At 40.8% G+C, this 20511-nt stretch overlaps 1 protein-coding gene across 2 annotated transcripts in view; it reads right to left on the bottom strand.

Annotated features, from left to right (window-relative positions):
* LOC112575994 overlaps window positions 1–20511 on the bottom strand; it is a 59627-nt gene that overhangs the window by 25187 nt on the left and 13929 nt on the right. For both annotated transcript variants that reach the window (XM_025258180.1, XM_025258181.1), the window contains exons 3-5: window positions 16852–17094; window positions 13512–13778; window positions 7585–7730 (exon numbers count right to left, since the gene is read on the bottom strand). In XM_025258180.1, coding sequence (XP_025113965.1) covers window positions 7585–7730; window positions 13512–13778; window positions 16852–17094 — 656 coding nt within the window. The remainder of the gene's footprint in view (window positions 1–7584; window positions 7731–13511; window positions 13779–16851; window positions 17095–20511) is intronic.

Raw genomic sequence — 20511 nt, 5'->3', positions numbered from 1 at the left:
AGTTAATATCTATGAACCTCATGATGATGTCATGCAGTATGTATGAATATATATATATAGCCTCTTTCTCAACTTTCCCATCTCTCTGTTCTCCTCTCTCTCTCCTTTCTTCTTCATATTTCCAGCTCACCGTCCCTCCCACACAATCGGTCAAAATTTGAAACTCTCTCAGTTTGCCCTCTTTGCATTTAAGTACGTCCTCCCAGACCCACTCTGGGCTTTCGAAGCATCTTGTTTCTACTGGAAGCTCCTCCAGGTCTGGAGGTCTGCAACTCCCTCCCACCAACTCCCATCCTCCCATCCTCCCAGACCCCCCGCTGAGACACTCTACGCCCGCAAGCCTTATAGTCGTAGCTTTTATTGGATTCATCGATTAGTCATCCAGTAAAAGGGCCTGCCGGTGAGCGCCGGGTCCGCGTGCATGAAATCGCATCACTGTCACAACGGCTTCTTGAAATATTCTTTCCCAAACCCTCGTATGCTCGGCTACCCTCGTGAATGGTAATGGCGCGCTGTGGAGAAATTGCATAAACCCGGCCTCGTCTGTTTGGTGAATTAGGTGCGCATGCTGGTGTGTTTGCGTGTCTGTGCGCATGCATTTAGTTACGAGAGTGTGTGTCAGTAGGTCAGGATATATTTGGTCTATATTCTCTGTTGGATATTCGCAATCTTTTGACCATTATCAACCTCTTCTTCTCAAGATTTGTGTGGTTTGAACATGATGTATATTCAAGAACTGGAATATCTCAAAGTACTGATCAGCTGACCTGCACTCTTCCTTCTTTATCTTACTTCCTTCTTTATCTCTCTTGGATTGCATTGTTATACACTACTTGCTTTCCAAAATATACATCTGTGATCCAAATTTCTTTTATTTATGGGAAATATCATACTGAAGCAAGCAAAAATGAAGTAAGCAATCAATCATCCCGATGGACTTTGTCTTGCATTAAAAGGAATGCTATTCGGGGGATAAAAATATATCCCAGAGGAACAGCAGTCATGGAGCGGGGGTAGCTTTACCCACCGGGACCTACTCCGGGTTCTCCGGCTTCAAACACTCAGGCATTGAGAGGGAGAGAAATAAGAAATACCCAGAAGTCTACGTGTCTTCAACCTCAGGAAGCGGTCTCCAGGGGGGGGGGGGGCAGCTAAACCTGAAGCTTTTTCTGGGGTTAGCCAGATATCTTCAGTCTCTGCCTCCTGCCCCAGAAGACCAAACTCTATCCGGTAAGGGGAGTGCCTCCAGGGCAGAGAACAGGAGATTTCAACAAGCCTCCATGGTGACGACTGAATTTCTTGGGGGAAGCCAATCAAGAGGAAACGAGCCGGTGTCGCCACGCACTTACACGTACATACACGAGGGCGAAATGAATTTTACTCAGCATTTAAGAAAGAAAAAAAAAAAATATTGGAGATTTTTCCAAAGTGTAAAATTTCATCAGACCTTGAATCATTGAATGTTTGACCAAGATATTTTCATGCATGCTTATCTAGCCTATAAAAGGAAATTTTACTATTATAACCAAATGTGTCTGATTGAACTAATTTCGGAACCGACGCCCGTTGACAATGTAATCAAGCTTATTTTATAATTCTAGCCCCAACTTTTTCTCTCTCGACGACTACAGACCTGCACTCCTCGCACCTGTACCAATTATTTCGTCTGGCATCGATAATACCCGAAGGAGATTTTAAAGAAAAATTGATTTTTACATCGATGAGATTAGGGGACACAACTGTCCATGTCGTTGCCTCCCCTCTCTCACTAACAGCGGTGGTATCGTATTTATAGTTCACTCCCCTATGTCCTTTGCATCAGCATCACCAGTTGTTCGAGCCTCATCAGGACATCATCTTCAGGAAATCGGAGGAGTAACTAGAAGAATAACATCAATTTTCGCTGCAAAAGGCCATTACAGGGATAGTATGCCTCCAGATAATGAGGTATAAAGAAAGGAAACATGTTGTATCTAACGGGAAAAAAATGTATGGAAATAAATCATGCTAAACTGTCGTCTGCTCTGGGGAAAGAATCATTTGTCTTCATTTTCAGAGCATAAATACTAACTGAGATTAGCTTTGAAAAATGAGGAGAGAGAGAGAAGTAAAATCTTAATCCTAGTAGAAAAACAAGTTTCAATACACTCAGCCCACGGTTTTTGTTATTCCTAGATGGGGTGGTCAGAGACTGATGTCTTCACACTTAATACATTTGACACAAAAATGGCATCATGGTGGCAGGAGAGGACAGATGATCCTTCCAGGCAACTGGAAAATCCTCTTATATTCTGTGCCTACCTCCAAGAAGCTGCCAGTTTTTCAAGTATTTCAAGATGTGAACTTGATGTCAAGAAGAGTTCTCTTTAGAAGGCAAGCATCCTGAAATGCTTTCTCAGCCTTTTGGAGAGTCTGACAGTCCATCGGAAGGATAAACCAAAGAATAGCGTTTGATAACGTGGGCACGTGATTAATTTCTGAAATGTCTGCAACCCACGCGCTGGACGGTTCGGAAGAAAGGGTACATCGGCACGACAAGGATATGCGATACATTTATAGCACGTATTATTTGTTGAATTCTGGGAAACACATTTATTCATTTTTGTTATCATCATCATCCCCATCACCTCCATCACCACCACCATCATCCCCTCCATCACCACCACCATCATCCCCTCCATCACCACCACCATCATCCCCTCCATCACCATCACCATCACCATCATCACTTCTATGTTCCCTTTAATTTTATTTCATTGTCTTTTTTTCTTTCTGTAACATTACTGTTCCATTCTTATTCTTCTATTGTTATTCATTCCATTATTTCTTTACTATGAACTTCCAAATATCGCTACTGAAGGTTTTTCTCCCCTGTCTCCGAATTTCTCATCACAGTTTGCTTTTTTAACCTTATTTCTAGCTAATTACACATGACTCTCATATATTTTCACCTTATTCCTCCCTCTTTTGAACTTTGTCATTTAACACAAACGTATTCCGTCGGGTCATCGTTGGGTTTCATGTCATCAAAACTTTTCGCTTCTACTTTGTTCTCTGATGCTACTTTTTCTCATGTCAGTTTGTAATATCAGTATGTCTTCCGCGTTTCTTCAATCCATTTTTTTCGTCTTCGTTTGGTTAATGTATTCTATTCAAGTATTTTCGTGTATAATTTACTAGTCAAAAATTTGCATTGTTGAAATCTCATCAATAAACTTTTATATCCCCCTCAAGTTGTCACACACATCACCTTTCGTTGCTTTAAAAAAAGGGTGCCTGCCCTTAACATCTACAAACCTGTATACACCAATCAGGAAGTCACAGCCATTGGCTCGTGAAAAGGTTTTTTAAAAATCAATTAACGTTAATTCTGGACGTCTGGAAAAGCGCGATGTTTAATTGGCCAAGAGAATGTCAGAAATGATACCGAAACCAAGACATACAGAAAGCAGAATCCAAGTCTGTTCCTGTCGTCTGCGTTCCCTAATGAATTGGGGACTGATTACGGCCAGGTGGACAGATGGAAGTGTTGTCCCGCTCGAAATTCGATCCTACGACCTTCTGCTCCACAGTCTGATGCTCTGTTCATGACATCACCAACCGTGCAACAACTCCATCCACCGATCTCCACGACCCGAGAAGAAACTCCCACGAGAAAAGATGCTTCTCAAAGCATGGCCAATACTTTAATAAGCACATGGATTACCTGCTGACAATTTCGGGAAAAATGTAATGAGTGGACGGAGGTAATTAAGACGACAATATAATCTACAGCCAACGTCCAGAGACGAAATCATCGATCGATGATCGACTTCCTGTTCCGATACACCTCGGCTTTGCTGCCAGACACATTAAAAAGGACCAAAAAAAATCTTCTTTCACAGAGTTTCAATAATCCTCCCAACCAAAAAAAAAAAAAATAGATAATTCCTAAAGTTTCATGAAACAAACTACTGCTAATGATTCTGAATGATTTACAAAGCCAGGGTTGAAAAAGGACAAGTCATAGCGGGAAAAGTTTGTTTGTTTGTGTCATCTGAAAAGTCTTGAAACTTTTGAGGTCAACCGACAGCGTGGGTGTGGGGTTGGTCGGGAACAACCTATTACCACCTACACTTGTTTCACCCGAAGTCTTGGTCAATAAAAAGAGTCAAGGATCTGTGACAGGATGTTGGGTTTTCTCTGGCATCGCTCGATTCTCCTGTTCCTGATATTTATTTATTTATTTATTTATTTATTTATTTATTTATTTATTTATTCATTTATTTATTTATTCATTTATTTATTTAGTTATAGTTTCTCATTTATGTTCGGTAAAAGACATTGCTGCTTATTGTTGTATTTTCAAGATAAAATTTCTTGTCCAGCATACGAGCTGCTCCATTCAGTGATTGACATGTCAATGAATAATTATTTTGAGCTAGAAATAAAACACTTGTCGTTATAAGGCCAATCCCTCTGCCAGCTTCTGAGTTCCGATTTCTTCCCACTCCACCTCGGCAGTACAGCCAGACTATTGACATGCAGAAGAAGATATAAAAAAAATTATCAGCTTGTCGCTTGAGAAAACAATAAAATGTAGGATGGCAGGATGGAGAACATCAATCGCCTCGCCTCACCTTTACCTGTGCTCCCGGTGAGCTGAGTTCGATTTCCTATGCAAAGGCTAATCCACCCGACGACGTCACCGGGACTCAATATTCTGAGTACACTGAGTTGTGCTCACTCTCACTGAGGATAAGTGATCGCAATTTTTTTTTTTTTTTTTTTTTTTTTTTTTTTTTTGTGAGCTCCGTGTTCTGATTGCGTGGAAGGGGAAGAGAATTGATGACCTCGTGTACCTTTTACTAACAAGACAGTCCTTCAGTCACTTTGGCAGAAAGGGGAAAAAAACCAGGCTAAAAAAAACTAAACTACCAAAGTCAGCTTTCCAACTAATTAGAATGAAAAGAAAACCTGCAGGCGGTGCTGGAGAAACTCTTTAGGATCAAAGAGAAACAGCGGAGAATGGAGTGGCTTCCAAACAAGCCAGGATGCTTAGCGGCGGAACTAAATTATTCAAGGCTTGTTGTATCTTTCGCAAGATGAAACCGTTTGCGATATTTTTTAAAAAATAAAATGCAAAATAAATTCTTTAAAAATACAATCTTTACTGGATTTGACAAGGTGATAGCTTTGACAGGAATGGAATCCTTCAATGTTTCTGGCCTTGCATTGCGTCAGTATGGAAGACTGTATGAAAGGTCGCTAAACTCCATCTTGAACATTCTATTAATTTGCAATCTGAAACCTGCTTGTTCGTGTCCCTGGCCTTCTGGCCAGACTGCATTAACTTGAGACAAAACATTGGAATACAATTGCGAAGAAAATACGACTAACCGACATAACAAACGCAAAATGTTCCAAAAAAAAAAAAAAGCTAAGTCCTCGTGATTAAGGACATCGGTGATGAAATGCGATGTCTTAGTTTTAGGACAAAAAAACTGTTTATGAAGTATAAGCTGTAACGTGCACGATGGTCACGTTGTCATGCGCGTGCGTTCATCGATCCGATGCTAGGGAGGGAAGAAAATCAAAAAGATGGAGTGAAAGGAGGATCTGGTTCTGACATGTGCCGCCATCAGCTGAATCTTGGTAGATAGAAAATCCTCCTCCCCTCCTCTCTTAAGTCCTTCCCTTCCATCAAGGGTGTGGTAGGGAACAGACGGATCGAGGGCAGAAGACAGGAAAGGGCAATATTTTGTGCTAAGCAAGCAACATACAGCGACAACTCCATGAACAACACCATAAACACATACATCCACACACACACACATATCTACTATATGAAGTTCAGTCAGGTCGAAACACTTAAACCCTCGGAGACTGATTTACAAGAAAAGCAGGGATTGGGTGGGTCAAGGACTCTCGCCCAGCCAGGCGAAAGACATCTACTATTCGTCCTCAACAAATCAGCCAAAGGGAATGAAAAAGACCTCCGGGATAGCAAGCAATATTTGCCTGTGGCAGTACGGAACTGAGAAATTAGTTTTCTTATATTTGTTCTTCCTACTCCATCCCTGAACTACATTTAACAGCGAGGTTGCATCATAACGACGCATCACACCTGAGTATCCTACCCCCTCAGGTGTTCAATCACTTTCCTATCATATCTTCAAAAGCTGTAGTTGTAGTTGTAGACTAGTTAAGATACCTAGAGGAGTGATAAGGGGAGCTAAGGACCAGAGGCTGTGACTATGAAGCGAGAGTAAGTCGTTTCTCTGAGACATGGCGGATCGAGGACTTGTTTCCGTGGTAACCATGCGATGCCGAGACCGGCGGATATTACTTTATGTTTCTTTACCCCCAGGGCATCTCTGCGACTGCTTTATAACTACGGCTTCAGGAGTAGATAACATCTGAGGAGTCTGGACATCCCTTTAGAACTTGGGAAACAAGACGCCTGTCCTGTCGGTCCCCATGTTACCCCAGGGCAAGGAATTACTCTCGCTTCATGACTTGGTCCCAGAGATGGCATTCTTTATGTAGTCTACTCACTCTGATACCCGCTCTGAGCTGCATAAGTCAGGAAACCCGAAAATAGTCTCCATGGATTATTCAAAGGTTTCTACCAACAGTATTTTATCAAAGTGGACCTCTTCTGATAACTTATTCCTTTGTTGTGTAAATAATTCGGAGGTCGTGGTTGACTTACTTCAACAGAAGAGAGTTATCAAATCGCTGTCCTTTTTTGTCTGGCCTTTCATTCTGCTTCCATGCAAAAACTAAAATGATCTTATTGTCGTTTAATACTTATTCGAGGAATATCATCAACGAATAAACTCGACTGTCGGCATTTCTTGCCTGCTTTTATGATTTCATCGATATAGTAGGTGTCCTGCTTCATTCTTTGTAAAGTTCCTTTTCTGGAATTCCCGTTATGCCGGTAGATTAAATAACTCTATCTACTCAGTGACTCATGAATTCAGAGTTTGTGGGCCTGTCGGGTAAAAGTGAGGGTAGTTTTACACATGAGTAGATAGTCGATGTCCATGAATACGAGTTGTGAAGCAGAGCAGGGACTTCAAGGTACAAGCAAGTGCAGATCTTATTACAGATTACCTGGACATCCAAGTCCTATTTCCAGTTAATATTGCGGCTCTTTGATGTTGTTAAGATCGGAAGTAAAAAATATGTCTGAGACAGGTTTACTTCCACTTTATGTGTGCAGCCCAGAAGCTAAATTTGTCGAACTATTAGCTGATCAAAAACACAGCATGATACCAGCTCTCGAGCCTCTAGTAACCCACGGGCATTAACACGAATAGAGACAAACACAAAGGACTGGAAGAATATCAAAAAAGAAGGTTCTTCTGTTCACTGCATGTAACAAAATAACACTGAAACAGCATCTGAAGTCTGTAGTCAGAGACAGGATCCGAGATGAGAAGGCAAGATTATTTTTGTAAGAGGGAGAAGGATAGCACAAAGGGATGCTAAACCTGGTGTATCCATTCATCTCACACACACACACACAAAGTCAGTGAAAGAGGATGAACCACTAAGGTATCATGTGACACTTTGTTGAATATAAATAAACCTTACCTGGTAGTCGAAGGACCGGCACACGAAGTCCGTCTCCTCCAAGCAGTTCCTGGCACACCTGTCTGGCTTCACGCGGGTCAGAATCTTATCATTGCGGCCCAGGACGATGGTGTACGGGGTTGGGTAGAAATAGTTGAGATATTTCCCTAAAATAACAAAAACAAATTCTTTTAATAGCTCCAACCTTTAAAAAAATCCATTCAGAGTCAGCATACAACTTTAATTATTCCGTCTAATAAAAAACGAAAAATATTCTAGAGATAAAAACCAAAAACTAAGTCTTTAATAGTGTAGTTAGTGGCACTGGTGGTATGGGTACAAATAATAGTTTTCCTAGTTTAAAACACTCAAAAACGATTGAAAACAACCAGGAATCTCCGAGTAAAAAAGGTCTTTTCTGCGCACAATGTGATTATTTTGTGCGCTCTGTCACCAAAATCTTTAATTCCGTTTGATAAAAATCAGGCATGGTGCTTGGATTTCCGTGAAATAAAATAGAGACGGCAGTCTAGGTTTGTCTTTCTTTGAAATGAAATAGAGGCTGCAGTGGGAGTTTGTATTCAATGCGTTCGTGGCCTTGTCTCACAAGCTTGACTGGAATTAAAAAGTGAATCTCTGCAGTTCCTAAAAAACTGTGACAGGATTCTTAGGTCCAAGGGCAGAAGAACAGACGGGTAAGGGAAAAAGAGCAGTCGATTGCTCTTAATTAAGTTCCCTGGTTCAGAGTGGGTCAGGCTTCTGCTTCTGGTTCTGAATTTATCTGACTCAGTCTTTTTTTAAAAAAAAGGGAGTTCAACACTTCTGTGCAAAGTGCTTCACTTACCATCGCAAAGAGCGCGTTCTAAAGATGTAAGATAAAGCTCTTCGTGAAAAAAACTATTTTTTCTGAGATATTTGTTTCTCTTGAGATAAATAAGGACATTTATTTTACTTCTTTCAAAAGAACTCCATTTTTTGTCAAATGTTTTCTTATTTTCTACTGGAAGTCCTTCCTTTTGAGAGTTCCAACCACGCATGCCCAATACCTTAGACAATCAAGCTATACGAAATTAAGAAATTAGTCGATGAAAACATTTACAGAATAAAAAAAAAAATGAAAAAAAACAGGTGAGACTGGAACCTAAGCCAGAGGACAGGCCTATAACACGGTTATAAATAAACATACCTGTCCTCTGCATAAAATAAAAGGAACACGAAAATTTAACCGTTAGAGGAGTTTTGAGAATTTTCATTTCAAAAGTAACAGAATTCAATGATGTCCAAATTAATCAGATGTTTGAGTCAAGACATTCAACTTGGCGGAGAAAGAGTAACAACGACTCGTCCGCGAAGACTGTTTGCTCGATGGCTGGAAGCGAGAGAAGAAAGAGGAGACGCGGTTTGAAAGCAGCACTTGGGAGCTTGTCCGCGTGACTCATTCCAGCGCATCAGCTGAATGGAGCAAAATTGTGGGCCGATTTCAAAAGGCTCATCGTGTAGGGAGGAGAGGGAAAATCAATGGTTGTCGCTTGGAAATTAGACTTTCAGGTGAGAGGTCAGCGACAGCCCTGGGTGTAATCTGCTTGGCGATTACAACCGCGCCAGGCGATGTGCCTTGACGGAGGGCCCCAGCTAATGCAGGAGGGACACATGGCAGGCTCCGGGGGATCGTGTTATGCGACTTTGAAAAGCCCAGCAACCTTATCTCAAGCACGTGACCATTTCTGAGCCAACGGCTGTCACATTCATCTCAAGAACAGAAATTCAATTTATAAAAAAAATGCAGAGCTTGGAAAAGCACGTTTGATTGGACTGTAATTTCAATTTGTCAGCTGCGAGAACATTCATACTTCTTGGCTTATTTCATGCAAAGACCGTTACACCATTGTTGTCTATTTTTAAATTCTGTATTGAATTTGAAATGACAGTTCCTGTTGTTATGCAACCAAAAATATATGATTTTTTTTTAAGTTAAAAGTTTGCTAGAATATTGTGATTGATGTCTTATGTTCTTGTCCGAGCAAAGTATGGCTAGTTCAGAGGAGGACAAAACACAGTCTGACAGAGCACTTTATGAAGCGATTCTTGCAACTGCGAAACGAGCTTTCGCCAAATAAATGATGCGCGAGAAATACCCGCAAAGATCATGCCCCTCCTTGAGCAGAATCCGGGCAGAAAAGGTAATCAGAAAAATGCAAGTCTATTTCAAGCACTAGCCAAACCAGACTGTCTTGTCCTGTTTTTCCCCCATTTTTTCTACGCAATTTTCCTCCATAATCTGGCGAGTGCTTCAAGTCTGTGAACATAAATGATGCATCTTGGAGAGCCCTGGAGAAAGGTGCCCGCTGGTTTGCATGTACGAGGTACGCCAAGTTGGAAATTGCAATAATCTCTGGATGCCGCGGTTCTGCCGGCTCCTGTCTGTCTCCAAGAAGATCAATTTTTTGTGTCCTTCCTGCCTTCCTAGTATTTTACTAGACTTCCAAGAATGGAGATTGAAGCCCACATATGTTTGTCGCCACAGCTCTTCTATTTTCTCGACGTGTGACGTCCACTTGCTGTTAATTCCGGGTATTAATGGTCTGACCACAACATACGGGTCTTGTGACACAGCAAGGATCAAACGGGACTGAGTGTGAAATACAGATTTTTCCTAGAATTACTCGTCTGATTGCTCAACCCAACAAAGAAAATATTTGACTGGTGAAGACGACCTCAGTGATACGAAAGTAAAATGTTTGCCAAGAATTTTTTTTTCCAGCTCGTGGCCACCATATACTGTCCCCACCCTATTCCCTGGGCTGTGAGGGGAAATATCCCTTTAGGTCACTGAACACTGCTGAACGAATTTTTTAAATGTCCACAAGCCAACTTAAAGAATTTAAAAACAGAAATTGTGTCCTTGTGATTGCGGTTGGTATTCTTACAATTAAATAATATTGTGTTGGTTAATAGATGCTGTAGCATATGGTAAGTGCTTCTAATTTTTTTTTAAATTTGTTTATTTTTGTTGATTAAGTCTTCGCGTCTACGACCTTGACCGTGTATCACATCTATCACATTTCTCAACCGTTTTCAAAAATTTCCGATTTAGAATTCGGTTCTTTTTTTCAGTGGCTAATGAGTTAAAATCTCAAGGGTAGCTTGGCCTGTTAAGTAAATTTACCAGCTGGGTCTCTCCCAGAGGTAGAGCAGATTGCCAGACAGGTAAGTAGAAGATGACATGAACACAGCCTCCTCAGGACCCTGAGGTCCTGTTGACACTTTTATTCGTCATCTTATCCTACAAAAATTTGGGTTATATTTACGAATCAGAAGAAAACATCCAGGGTCTTAGAATACAACTCAAATCCAGGAAAGTGGGCAGCAAAGCCCAAGAACAACATAAAACTATTGCTACGATAGTGGCATTACCAATCACATTTGCACTTTTTTTCTTTCGTAGCATTTTTACTTCTTTCTTGAAAGCGGATAAATACATGAAGAACATTTCGAAGAAAGCAAAACAAAAAACCTGCTGAATCGACAAAACACTGGCTCCAAAAAAAAAAAAAACCAACGAACTCTCTGCCCCACATCACTCAAATCCATCCCTTCCCACCCCCATAGCGATGCTTCACTCAATTATTGGTCGTCAAACGAGGGCGAGGACTTTCTGCCTTGTCCAAAACACGCCACACCCGAGCACGAAGACGGGTATTGTTTCGCTAACAAGGAGACAATTGGCAACTCAGCCAGACAGACCTACAAAAATATATACGGGGACGAGATTCTCTGAAACTATAGCTGCATACTCTTCTTTTTTCATTGCCCTTTTGGGTAGCCTTGGGCATCGTTTCATGCATATTTATTTATTTGAATCCCTGCGACATGCGAGTGAGGTCGTTTCGTCCTTTCCCATGTAGACAACCTCAAGAAGCAGGCGGTGTATCTTCACTGCGATGTTCGTTTTGCCTGATTTCCAGTACTTATTTATCTCCGACACGTGAGACAAAAACTGCTTCAGGGACTGTGATTAGTTAGCTGGCTTAATCTGCTTGAAGGCGGGGTGAGCTTTAAGTCAGGTCTGTGGGTGCGAGTGGAGGTGAAACCAGGACACGTGACAGGATCCATTAAGGTCACCGAGAAAACATCACGTGGTAAAACACACTCCCATTACACTGCTTACAAGGCTAACATTGGAACAAGGTCGTAAATATTTTAACTCAGAAACTCGAAATGGATAGAAATGCATACCAGTCATATCAGTTTTGTCTAGTGTTAAAAATTAATAAGGATTTCATTTGAGCTTATATCGGTCACAGTTTAACATCTTATATTCTGAGCACTGATTTTTTTAATTTTTTTTTTTTGGAGGTGAGTTTAGCAACTCTGTTAAGATACTAAACTGTGAGCGTACCATGCTTATACATAGTGTAATAAATAATTATGGTATATCTAAGATGACCTTAGTGATCACTGTAGTAGTAGTAGTAGTAGTAGTAGTAGTAGTAGTAGTAGTAATAATAATAATAATAATAATAATAATAAATCATACACGTGAGTTAGCGTATACTCATGCTGGTCAAGAGTGTGATGTTAGACAAGAACAAGACATGGACAACACACGAAGGACAGAGGGATAAACAACAGTACTGCTAACTAATAAAAGACAAATATAGAAAAAAAGGAGGAACCGGGTAGAAAGAACATAGAGCATCACAATTCTGCAAAAATATCTGGTGGAAAACAGTTACAAACAAGACTGGAGGGGGTAGGTGTAGAAAGAGAGATAGTGTATGGACAGAAGAATGACAGAGGAACATGGCATCCGGAGAGGGGGAGCAGACATGTCTGACTTCCAGCTTTGGTAGGTCTTCATGCGTGTAAACGACTTTCCAGTAAAGGCCGTTGGAGCTGGATGTAAATTAGCTGTAAAAGTAAAAGTGAATTCTTCCCCCTCTGTAAGCCGTAGTGAATGTGAAATGAGATCCCACTAGACTCCGGCCATTACACAACAATCTTATGATTGCGTCTGGCTTCATGCGTAGTTGCTTCCCCTCTCATCAGTTATCACGCCTGGCGAGTTTTGGGCGAGATACAGAAAATTGCAGCTCGGCTTCTGGAGGTAGTGAAATTTAGTAAAGCTTAGACAGTAAAATTTGAAACCAAAATGGGTGTACAAGTCATTCTTTGCGACTTCACTTTTCTTTTTTTATTTATTTATTTTTATTTATTTATATCTTTTATTTTTTTATTTTTTTATTTTTTTATTTTTTCGCTCTGCAGGTTTCATAGATTGACATACTCCTTACTTTTATTTCCAGCTTCCCATCCATAACATTCTACAGCATTTGATGTATAGAGTTTCTAATACCTGATCTTTATTGCCTTGGTCCTGTCTATCGTTGAGATTTTTTCCAGATTTTAGAAGCACAGGTTGTTGTTTTGTTTGGTTTTTTTGTGGGTGGAAGGAGATCCAGATACACAGTTTTGAAATGTGAGTGTGTTTGGCAAATGATTTATATGACTGTCATGTTGAAAGTTTCCGAATATAGTCTTCTGAACTATGTGTAACCTTTACAGAGTTGGCCAAAGTTTTGGTTCTTTTGGATGACCCAAGACAATGATGAAGTTGATGCTTCAATCTCATTTAGTTCATGATTTTGGAAATAAAAAATCTTACTTAGAAATTAAAAAGTAAAGCCTACACGCCAGACCAAAACCAGACATTGGCCATCATATAGAAAACACACCAGACGAACAAAATTCAATTCAAAGTACAAGCACAATAATTGCTTCATAATAACAGGATAGCAACACGATGTTTGTCTCTGTGTCTATGTTAGAGTTGTCTTCAAGAGTTATGTACCCGAAGGACAGTCTAATCGGGGTTTGTCTCTGACACGTGACACAAACGAATATCTGCAGAGAAATTCAAATTTTTAACGAGGAATTTTTCTACCAACCTTTTTTCTCGTAGTGCACGACCCGATAGGTTGGCATGACGTCATGGTTCAGACCGTTCAGGTTGGCAGCGATGTACTGACTCATGTGACACGCCCTGTCACTGAAGGAGTAGTCAAAGCTGGAGCAGTCAAAGGTCGTCTGGGTCAAGCACAGCTGTGCGCATGCGCCTAGGGTCACGCCGAACATGACCTTTCCGTAGATTTGGTAGCCATCAATGACAGGCAGCGACCCCACGCCGTAGTTGACGAACTTCGAGACAGGACCATCTGAAAAATAAAATTAGTTTATTTATTTCATGTCATGTCTTCGCTTACACTCTAAGCTGCTTCTGCTTAAAGTATTTTTGTGAGGAGAGGGTGGTATTTGATGCTAATAATAGTAACAATTATTCTTCATTAGGTGTGGTAACGGTAATGACTATACTAACAGTAATGAGCATACTATCTGAAGGTAGTGTGTACTAGCTAACGGTAATTAGTGTAGTAACGGTAATGAGTATACTAACAATAATGAGTGGACTGTCTGGAGGTTGTGTGTGCGCTAGCTGATGGTAATGAGTGTACTGACAGACGGTAATGGGTGTACTGACAGACGGTAATGAGTGTACTAACTGACGGTAATGAATGTACTAACTGACAGTAATGAGTGTACTAACAGGCGGTACTGAGTATACTAACTGACGGTAATGCGTTTACTAATAGACGGTAATGAGTATACTAACAGACGGTAATGAGTGTACTAACAGGCGGTACTGAGTTTACTAACAGACGGTAATGAGTTTACTAACAGACGGTAATGAGTGTACTAACTGACGGTAATGGATGTACTAACTGACGGTAATGAATATACTAACTGACAGTAATGAGTGTACTAACAGGCGGTACTGAGTATACTAACTGACGGTAATGCGTTTACTAATAGACGATAATGAGTGTACTAACAGGCGGTAACGAGTGTACTAACAGGCGGTACTGAGTTTATTAACAGACGGTAATGAGTGTACTAACAGACGGTAATGAGTTTGCTAACAGACGGTAATGAGTGTACTAGCAGACGGTACTGAGTATACTAACTGATGGTAATGTAATTGTATACTAACTGATGGTAATGAGTGTACTAACAGACGGTAATGAGTGTACTAACGGTAATAATAATTTTCCACTGACTCAACTAACGGTAACACTCATTTTACACTGTCTGCACTAACACTAATCATTATTTGGGACTGTAATCACAGGAAATCAAACACAAACTAAACTGAATTTTGAAATAACTTGTGTCTGCCTTCTCTGTAACCATAACAACCGTGTGCAGCGAATCGAAAGTCTGAAAAATTGAACACCGCTCCCGGTTTTATCGTTTTAAAAAAAACCCACAATTTTCTTGATTCAAAAGCAATTAATTCTTCAGCTCAGACCGTCATTGTGGTGGCAGGCAGTAAATGCTCGCAAAAGCTTGTCAATACAAATTACACTTTACAAGTCTCGGTCGGCTTAAAGTTAAGAATGTAAAGCCATGCGGCAACATTCCGGCGGATGATCGTGGACGAGGGCGAAAAAAAAACCAAAACGGGAACCTACCCGCTTTTTCAAATAGTTTGACGTGGAAACGTCGGATGGTAATGTAGCTAAAGTGGAGGAAGAGGAAAGACTGGTGTAAGATCAATGTCCTTAAGAGCTAAAGAGGAAACAGCTATTTGCATGACCGGAGCAAAGTACAGCCCTGCTTCAAGAATCTGACATGGATTCACGTTCAGTGTTCTTTCAGCCGTTCCTCACCTCAAAAAGTCCCTCGAATCATAGGGAGTTAATGCCCTTTCCCCTTATTTCCAGCATCTCCAGGAGGAATTAGGGCGAAGAAAAATGTGGCAGGTGGAATGTTAAGAAATATTGAAAGTGGATTTAGAGCGGTTCCGAGGACGATTTTTAGAGGAATAAATACTTTAGAACTTGTGTTATTTAGTCATTTTTTGGGTGTTCTGGGATGAGGCGCGCCTGTTGAGCCTGGGATCAATTCCCAGGGAGGATGGCTGTCGCCCTGTCGCCACAGCAGCCTCGCTTCTATGATCCTCGCAAATCCAGAGCGGACATCTTCACAGCTGGGGGCGAATTGTTTTACAAAGTACTACGACATTTATCCTCCCTCACTTTCCCTCCCAGGAGACTTGAAACTGAATGTATCATCGTCATCATCATAATCGTCGTCGTCATCATCATCATCATCCTACTCCTCCTCCTCATCATCATCATCATCATAACGAAAATATTTGTGTTCACTGTCTTGCTGTTCACTGTCAAGCTTTCTTCTCTTGCAATGACTGTTTCCAGGGAAACCGACGATTGAAGTCGATGCTGTTCGGTTCGCATCTTAGTGCGGATTCAGATTTTTTTCCAGAAGATACTTGTCAAGCACTGATGTAGTTTTTTAACTTCCATGAAAGGACTGTTAAAAAAAATATCCATTAACGATCGTCACCTCACTAGTTTGACATTCTGTGCACGGATCGAGATGTGTACAAGATAATTACCATTATTTCATTAATAGTATCCTGAGCTCAGTTCAGTTATTTATTTTAAGAAGTAGTCATCAAACTGGACCTTTTATTTTTGTGTTCTGGATGGAAGAAGCACTGATGTGGTCTACTCTCCCTGTCGGAGCGGATTCATTACAGCCGGGAACATGGTGCAGGTGGACATGAATGTTGTCCTGTGTAATTCAGTCCTGGGGGATGCAGCTGACAGGGACATGCGTCAACGTGGAAAAATGCGAGCAGTTGTTTTCTTCCTCCCGCAGGCAAGAAGGCTTACCCAGTGCTTGAACCGTTTTTATGACCTGCATTACTTATTGAATTACATGACTGATCATAGCCTGTCCTACCCTACTCTGACAGACAACTGTGCTGGCTAAAATTAGGGAACTGTTTAGGGAATTGGAGGAAGCCAAAAAGTCTGAAGTGCGGCAGGCGCGGTAACTCTCTTTACCTCCACGACCCGAACCCGTCCTCCTTTTCAAAAAACGAAGATGATCATGTTAGAGACTCAGAAATAATTTAAAATTAAAACAGTATTATTCTACCCCTTCCACCAGAACTAATACCAAGACTGGTATTATTTTTAATTGAGAAAGTAGAACTAGGAAAATATACAGGGAGGGACGGACTGACTGAACGACTGACTGACTGTTTAACCGACTTGTATTCTCTGTAGTCGATTGTTGTGTGAGTAAAAAAATTCGGTGACAAAGGTGTGTCATGCTGTGAATAATCAAGGTCCGTGTAGGTCAAAGGTTGACTGCTAATTATGAGAATGATTAATAAAGGTCGGTGACCTGGCTTCCTACCCAAGACTCTCTCGTAGAAGTCGGCCCCGACATGATACTTGACGCCGCCTCCCGTCTCGACCGTCAGATCCGTCAGCCAGCAGTTCTGATGCTGCGGTTCGTAGTCGAAGCCCTCGCACCGGAAGGTCATTTCGAAAATGCACCTGCGCGCGCACTGCTCCACGCTGACATCCGGGACCTTGCGCTTGTGCGCCACCGTGATCACGTGGTTAGGGAGGCGGTTGAAGAGCTTCTCGAAAGCACCTGCACAGAAAAGTGAAGATCAAGACTAAGATTCATTTGTTTCAACTTTTTAAAGAGACTTTAAAATAATTATTTCAAAGAGAAAAATGTTATTCGCAGGTAGACCAGTCTATATAAAGTTATTACATACACTCTGATTATCTCTCTTACATCTGGCACTGACATAAGGCTACCCCAATGAAACTAATTAAAAACGAGAATTCTGTCTAAAGAAAAATCTCAATTAGCAAGCATGGACTCGTAAAATATAATCCCTACAGTTTTTCCCCTTTTTTCTGTAAGTGGTAGAATATTCCATGTACCTCTGTCTCGCACTACAGATATCCCATAATCACACCCAAGGAACTGATGTAGAGAGGCCCCTCTGGGGAACATATTCAAATAATCCCTACAAGACTGCCATTTTTCTCTCGAATTTATTCTTTTAGACTAATCTGACATATTTGCTGTAAAATAAGGTAGTCTCTGTGGAGGTACTTCAACTAGACGACATCACCCTCGGGGCACAAATAAGATGGACAGTCGGTTTAGAGATAGAGAGTGTCATACTGCACTCCTTGATGTGGTATAGGGGCTTTAGATGTAGATATCTAAAGAGATTGATTGGAGAAAGAAAGAAGTAACGAACAAACAAAGAATCAATGACGAATTAATGAAGGAAATAAAAAAAGGAAAGAAAGACGAACGAAAAGAAAGAAAAAAAAAAGAAGTTCAGAAAAAGAAAGAAAGGAAGGAAATAAAAAGAAAGAGAACTGTGAACTGTTAACTTTGAACAACTAATAAAAAAATTATCTGGCTTACAAAGGATTCCTGAGTCGTCTAAAGTAAATGTAGACCTAGGTCATCGAGGTCAAGTTGAAAGTTCATAACCCTGTTCCTCGTGACCAAAACAAGAACAGAATGGAGGAGTGAGGGAGGAGTGGGTGGCAGATGGGTGGAGGTTGAAACACAGGCTACGACATCTCAGGAGACACACAGCCCCAGTGTCCGTATCCCCGAGAACAGCGGAGGGGCTAATAGTCCAGACATCCTCCCAGCGCCGGACAGCACGTGCAGCGGGCACCGACTACGTCACGTAACGTGAGAGGGAGCTAATGGCGGCCACCTCGCACAGTGTCGTGTCGATAAAGTCAATTATGACTCGGGGCTCACACCCTGCTTGTGGCTTTATGTGCTTTTTACAAATCAACTCCGAACTCGAGAAAGGTGTTCCCGCCATCACTCAGCCAATCGTCAACAGACGAGGATCGTAGCAACTGCATAACCAGCTTCCAACTCGGGGTCTGCCATAGACTTCCACGGCTTTGTAATGAACATGTTGAGCAAATAAAAATAAAATGATGGTCGAATTTCTGCTGGGGAGATGTTTCCAATTGTTCTCCGTTACCTTAGTAACGATTTTCGCCGTTTTGTATTCAACTGCGGGTTGGTTTGCTGGTATGGTCGCTGTGGGAGTGGGTAGATGGATGGTTAAGCGAGATGAACATGCCTGACTTTTCTTCCGATCCCCAAAAGGGATTTGCATATCTTACAAATATCTTACAATTTTGGTAGAGGAAATTCGATCAAGGTTAGGAATAATCCAAATAACTTATTTTTCTTTCTGAAAGATACTTTTTGAGTCAGTAGGAGCCATGTTGTCTAGTCCAAGACCGGCCGATCTCAATAATTGTCCACTTGAAAGCTCCTGAATTATTTTGGCTGTACTTAAATCTGAAGAACCCTAAATAAAGTGTCATAACATTGCAAATGAAGGAAAGCTAATTGCATCAAAAGAAAGTCAATTATATTTTTTAGAAAGAAAATTGTATCGACTTTACGTAGAAAACCTTCACTCGTTGTCCTTCTTCAATCGAACTATGGTTTGCAGTAATGATAACATCTTTTGTTATTTAATTCAAACCAATCAAATATCTAAAAAAAGAACAACCCAAGCAATTGAAAGAAATTATTACCACTTTTTTTACACCGTGAGTGTTTGTTTTTTGGTTTTTTTTTTTACATCGTAGGCCAAGTTTTGTCTTCGCAGGACAAGAGTTTACTGTAAATACCAGAGTTGTCTTCGCTTAGTTTTTTTTTGCGACGGACAAAAGACAAAATATTTTTTTTCCAAGTTCACTGCAATGCTCTCTCGGGCATGCATGCTGTGAGAGAGAATGACTAAACTTTTTACCAAGTTCACTGTAAACAAGTTCCATTGGCCCAGTTTGCGGAGAAGGACAAACCACAAACCTTTTCTGGTTGCATGTGCGGCACCTTGTTCGAGAAGAAAACAAACATGAGGACCGAAAATGTTTACATTGACAATGCCATCCTTTCTCAGTTTTGCAATTGGATGCGTCAGCATTGTCCCTAAAATTTCCAGAATGGTCGTCTGATACCTTTGTTTAGCATGCCATACACAAGGACTGTGCAATTGCCATAAACTTTGCAAAGTCTCAATAGAAACATCGCTCTAATTGCGTCCTATCCCCATGTGTCAGAAATGCATTATCAGCTCAAATATTTAAATAAAGAAAGGTTTTTCTTTAATTCAGTCGAAAGGACTTAATTCACAGAGAAGATGTGAGTCACGTGTCTCTAACCACGTCCACAAAGGTTTCTCTAACGATAACCCTCTCAGCATCTTTCCGCCTTCATACTTAATAAAGCATGATTACAGAATAAATATAGTATCGAAACTTTTTCTTAAAGAAAGAGCTGGCCATCTTTTTTTATTTAAAAAAATCAACTTCGTGTTATGTCTTTGAAAGCTTCCTGATGTTTTTACATTTCGAGTACATGACGAAACATCCTCGGTCTCACCATTCTTTTTCTTTTCATTTTTATTTCTATTCCCAGCCATGTGTGTGGGTGTGTGTTTTTTGTTGTTTTTTTTTTTTTGGACTAGCATCATACAATGAATTGACGGACCAACCCAGAAACCAATTTCTGTCTCCAGCCAACTGACCAGCGAAAACTCATTAAGTTCACACAACCTTCTGTCATCGTTGGTTACAGTTGTCCCCATTGGTGTGAAAGTATAATATATATATAACACATTAAAGGTTTTAGCCTGGATATAGGATGAAATATTTTATAATTTTCTTCATCATATACGAAAAAAAATCGTTTCATAATTTTAGCCTCTGGTTGTTTTTCTATTCTGTAAACAATTCGATTTGTCTATATGTGTCCTCAAAAATAATTAATAATTTATTTCTAGACTGTGTGGTCGATTCACTTTCTCTTCCGTTGCTTGGGGTCTTCATTAGAGGAATTATAAAAGATGCAGACAAGAGCCTCGTGGTCCGGAAGCACTTGTGTATCGATTGCCTTGACACCAATGGGGTGGACCCTAACCACCGTTGACCACCGCCCGCTGCAGATGCTGTGACCTTAATCAGCTTTGGCGGGTCAATTGGCTGGAGATGTAAA

The sequence above is a fragment of the Pomacea canaliculata genome, linkage group LG11, assembly GCF_003073045.1.
Source record: "Pomacea canaliculata isolate SZHN2017 linkage group LG11, ASM307304v1, whole genome shotgun sequence".
Lineage (NCBI taxonomy): Eukaryota > Metazoa > Mollusca > Gastropoda > Architaenioglossa > Ampullariidae > Pomacea > Pomacea canaliculata.
Note: the sequence above shows the minus strand (reverse complement) of the source record. Positions and strands in the feature narration are given on the sequence as shown.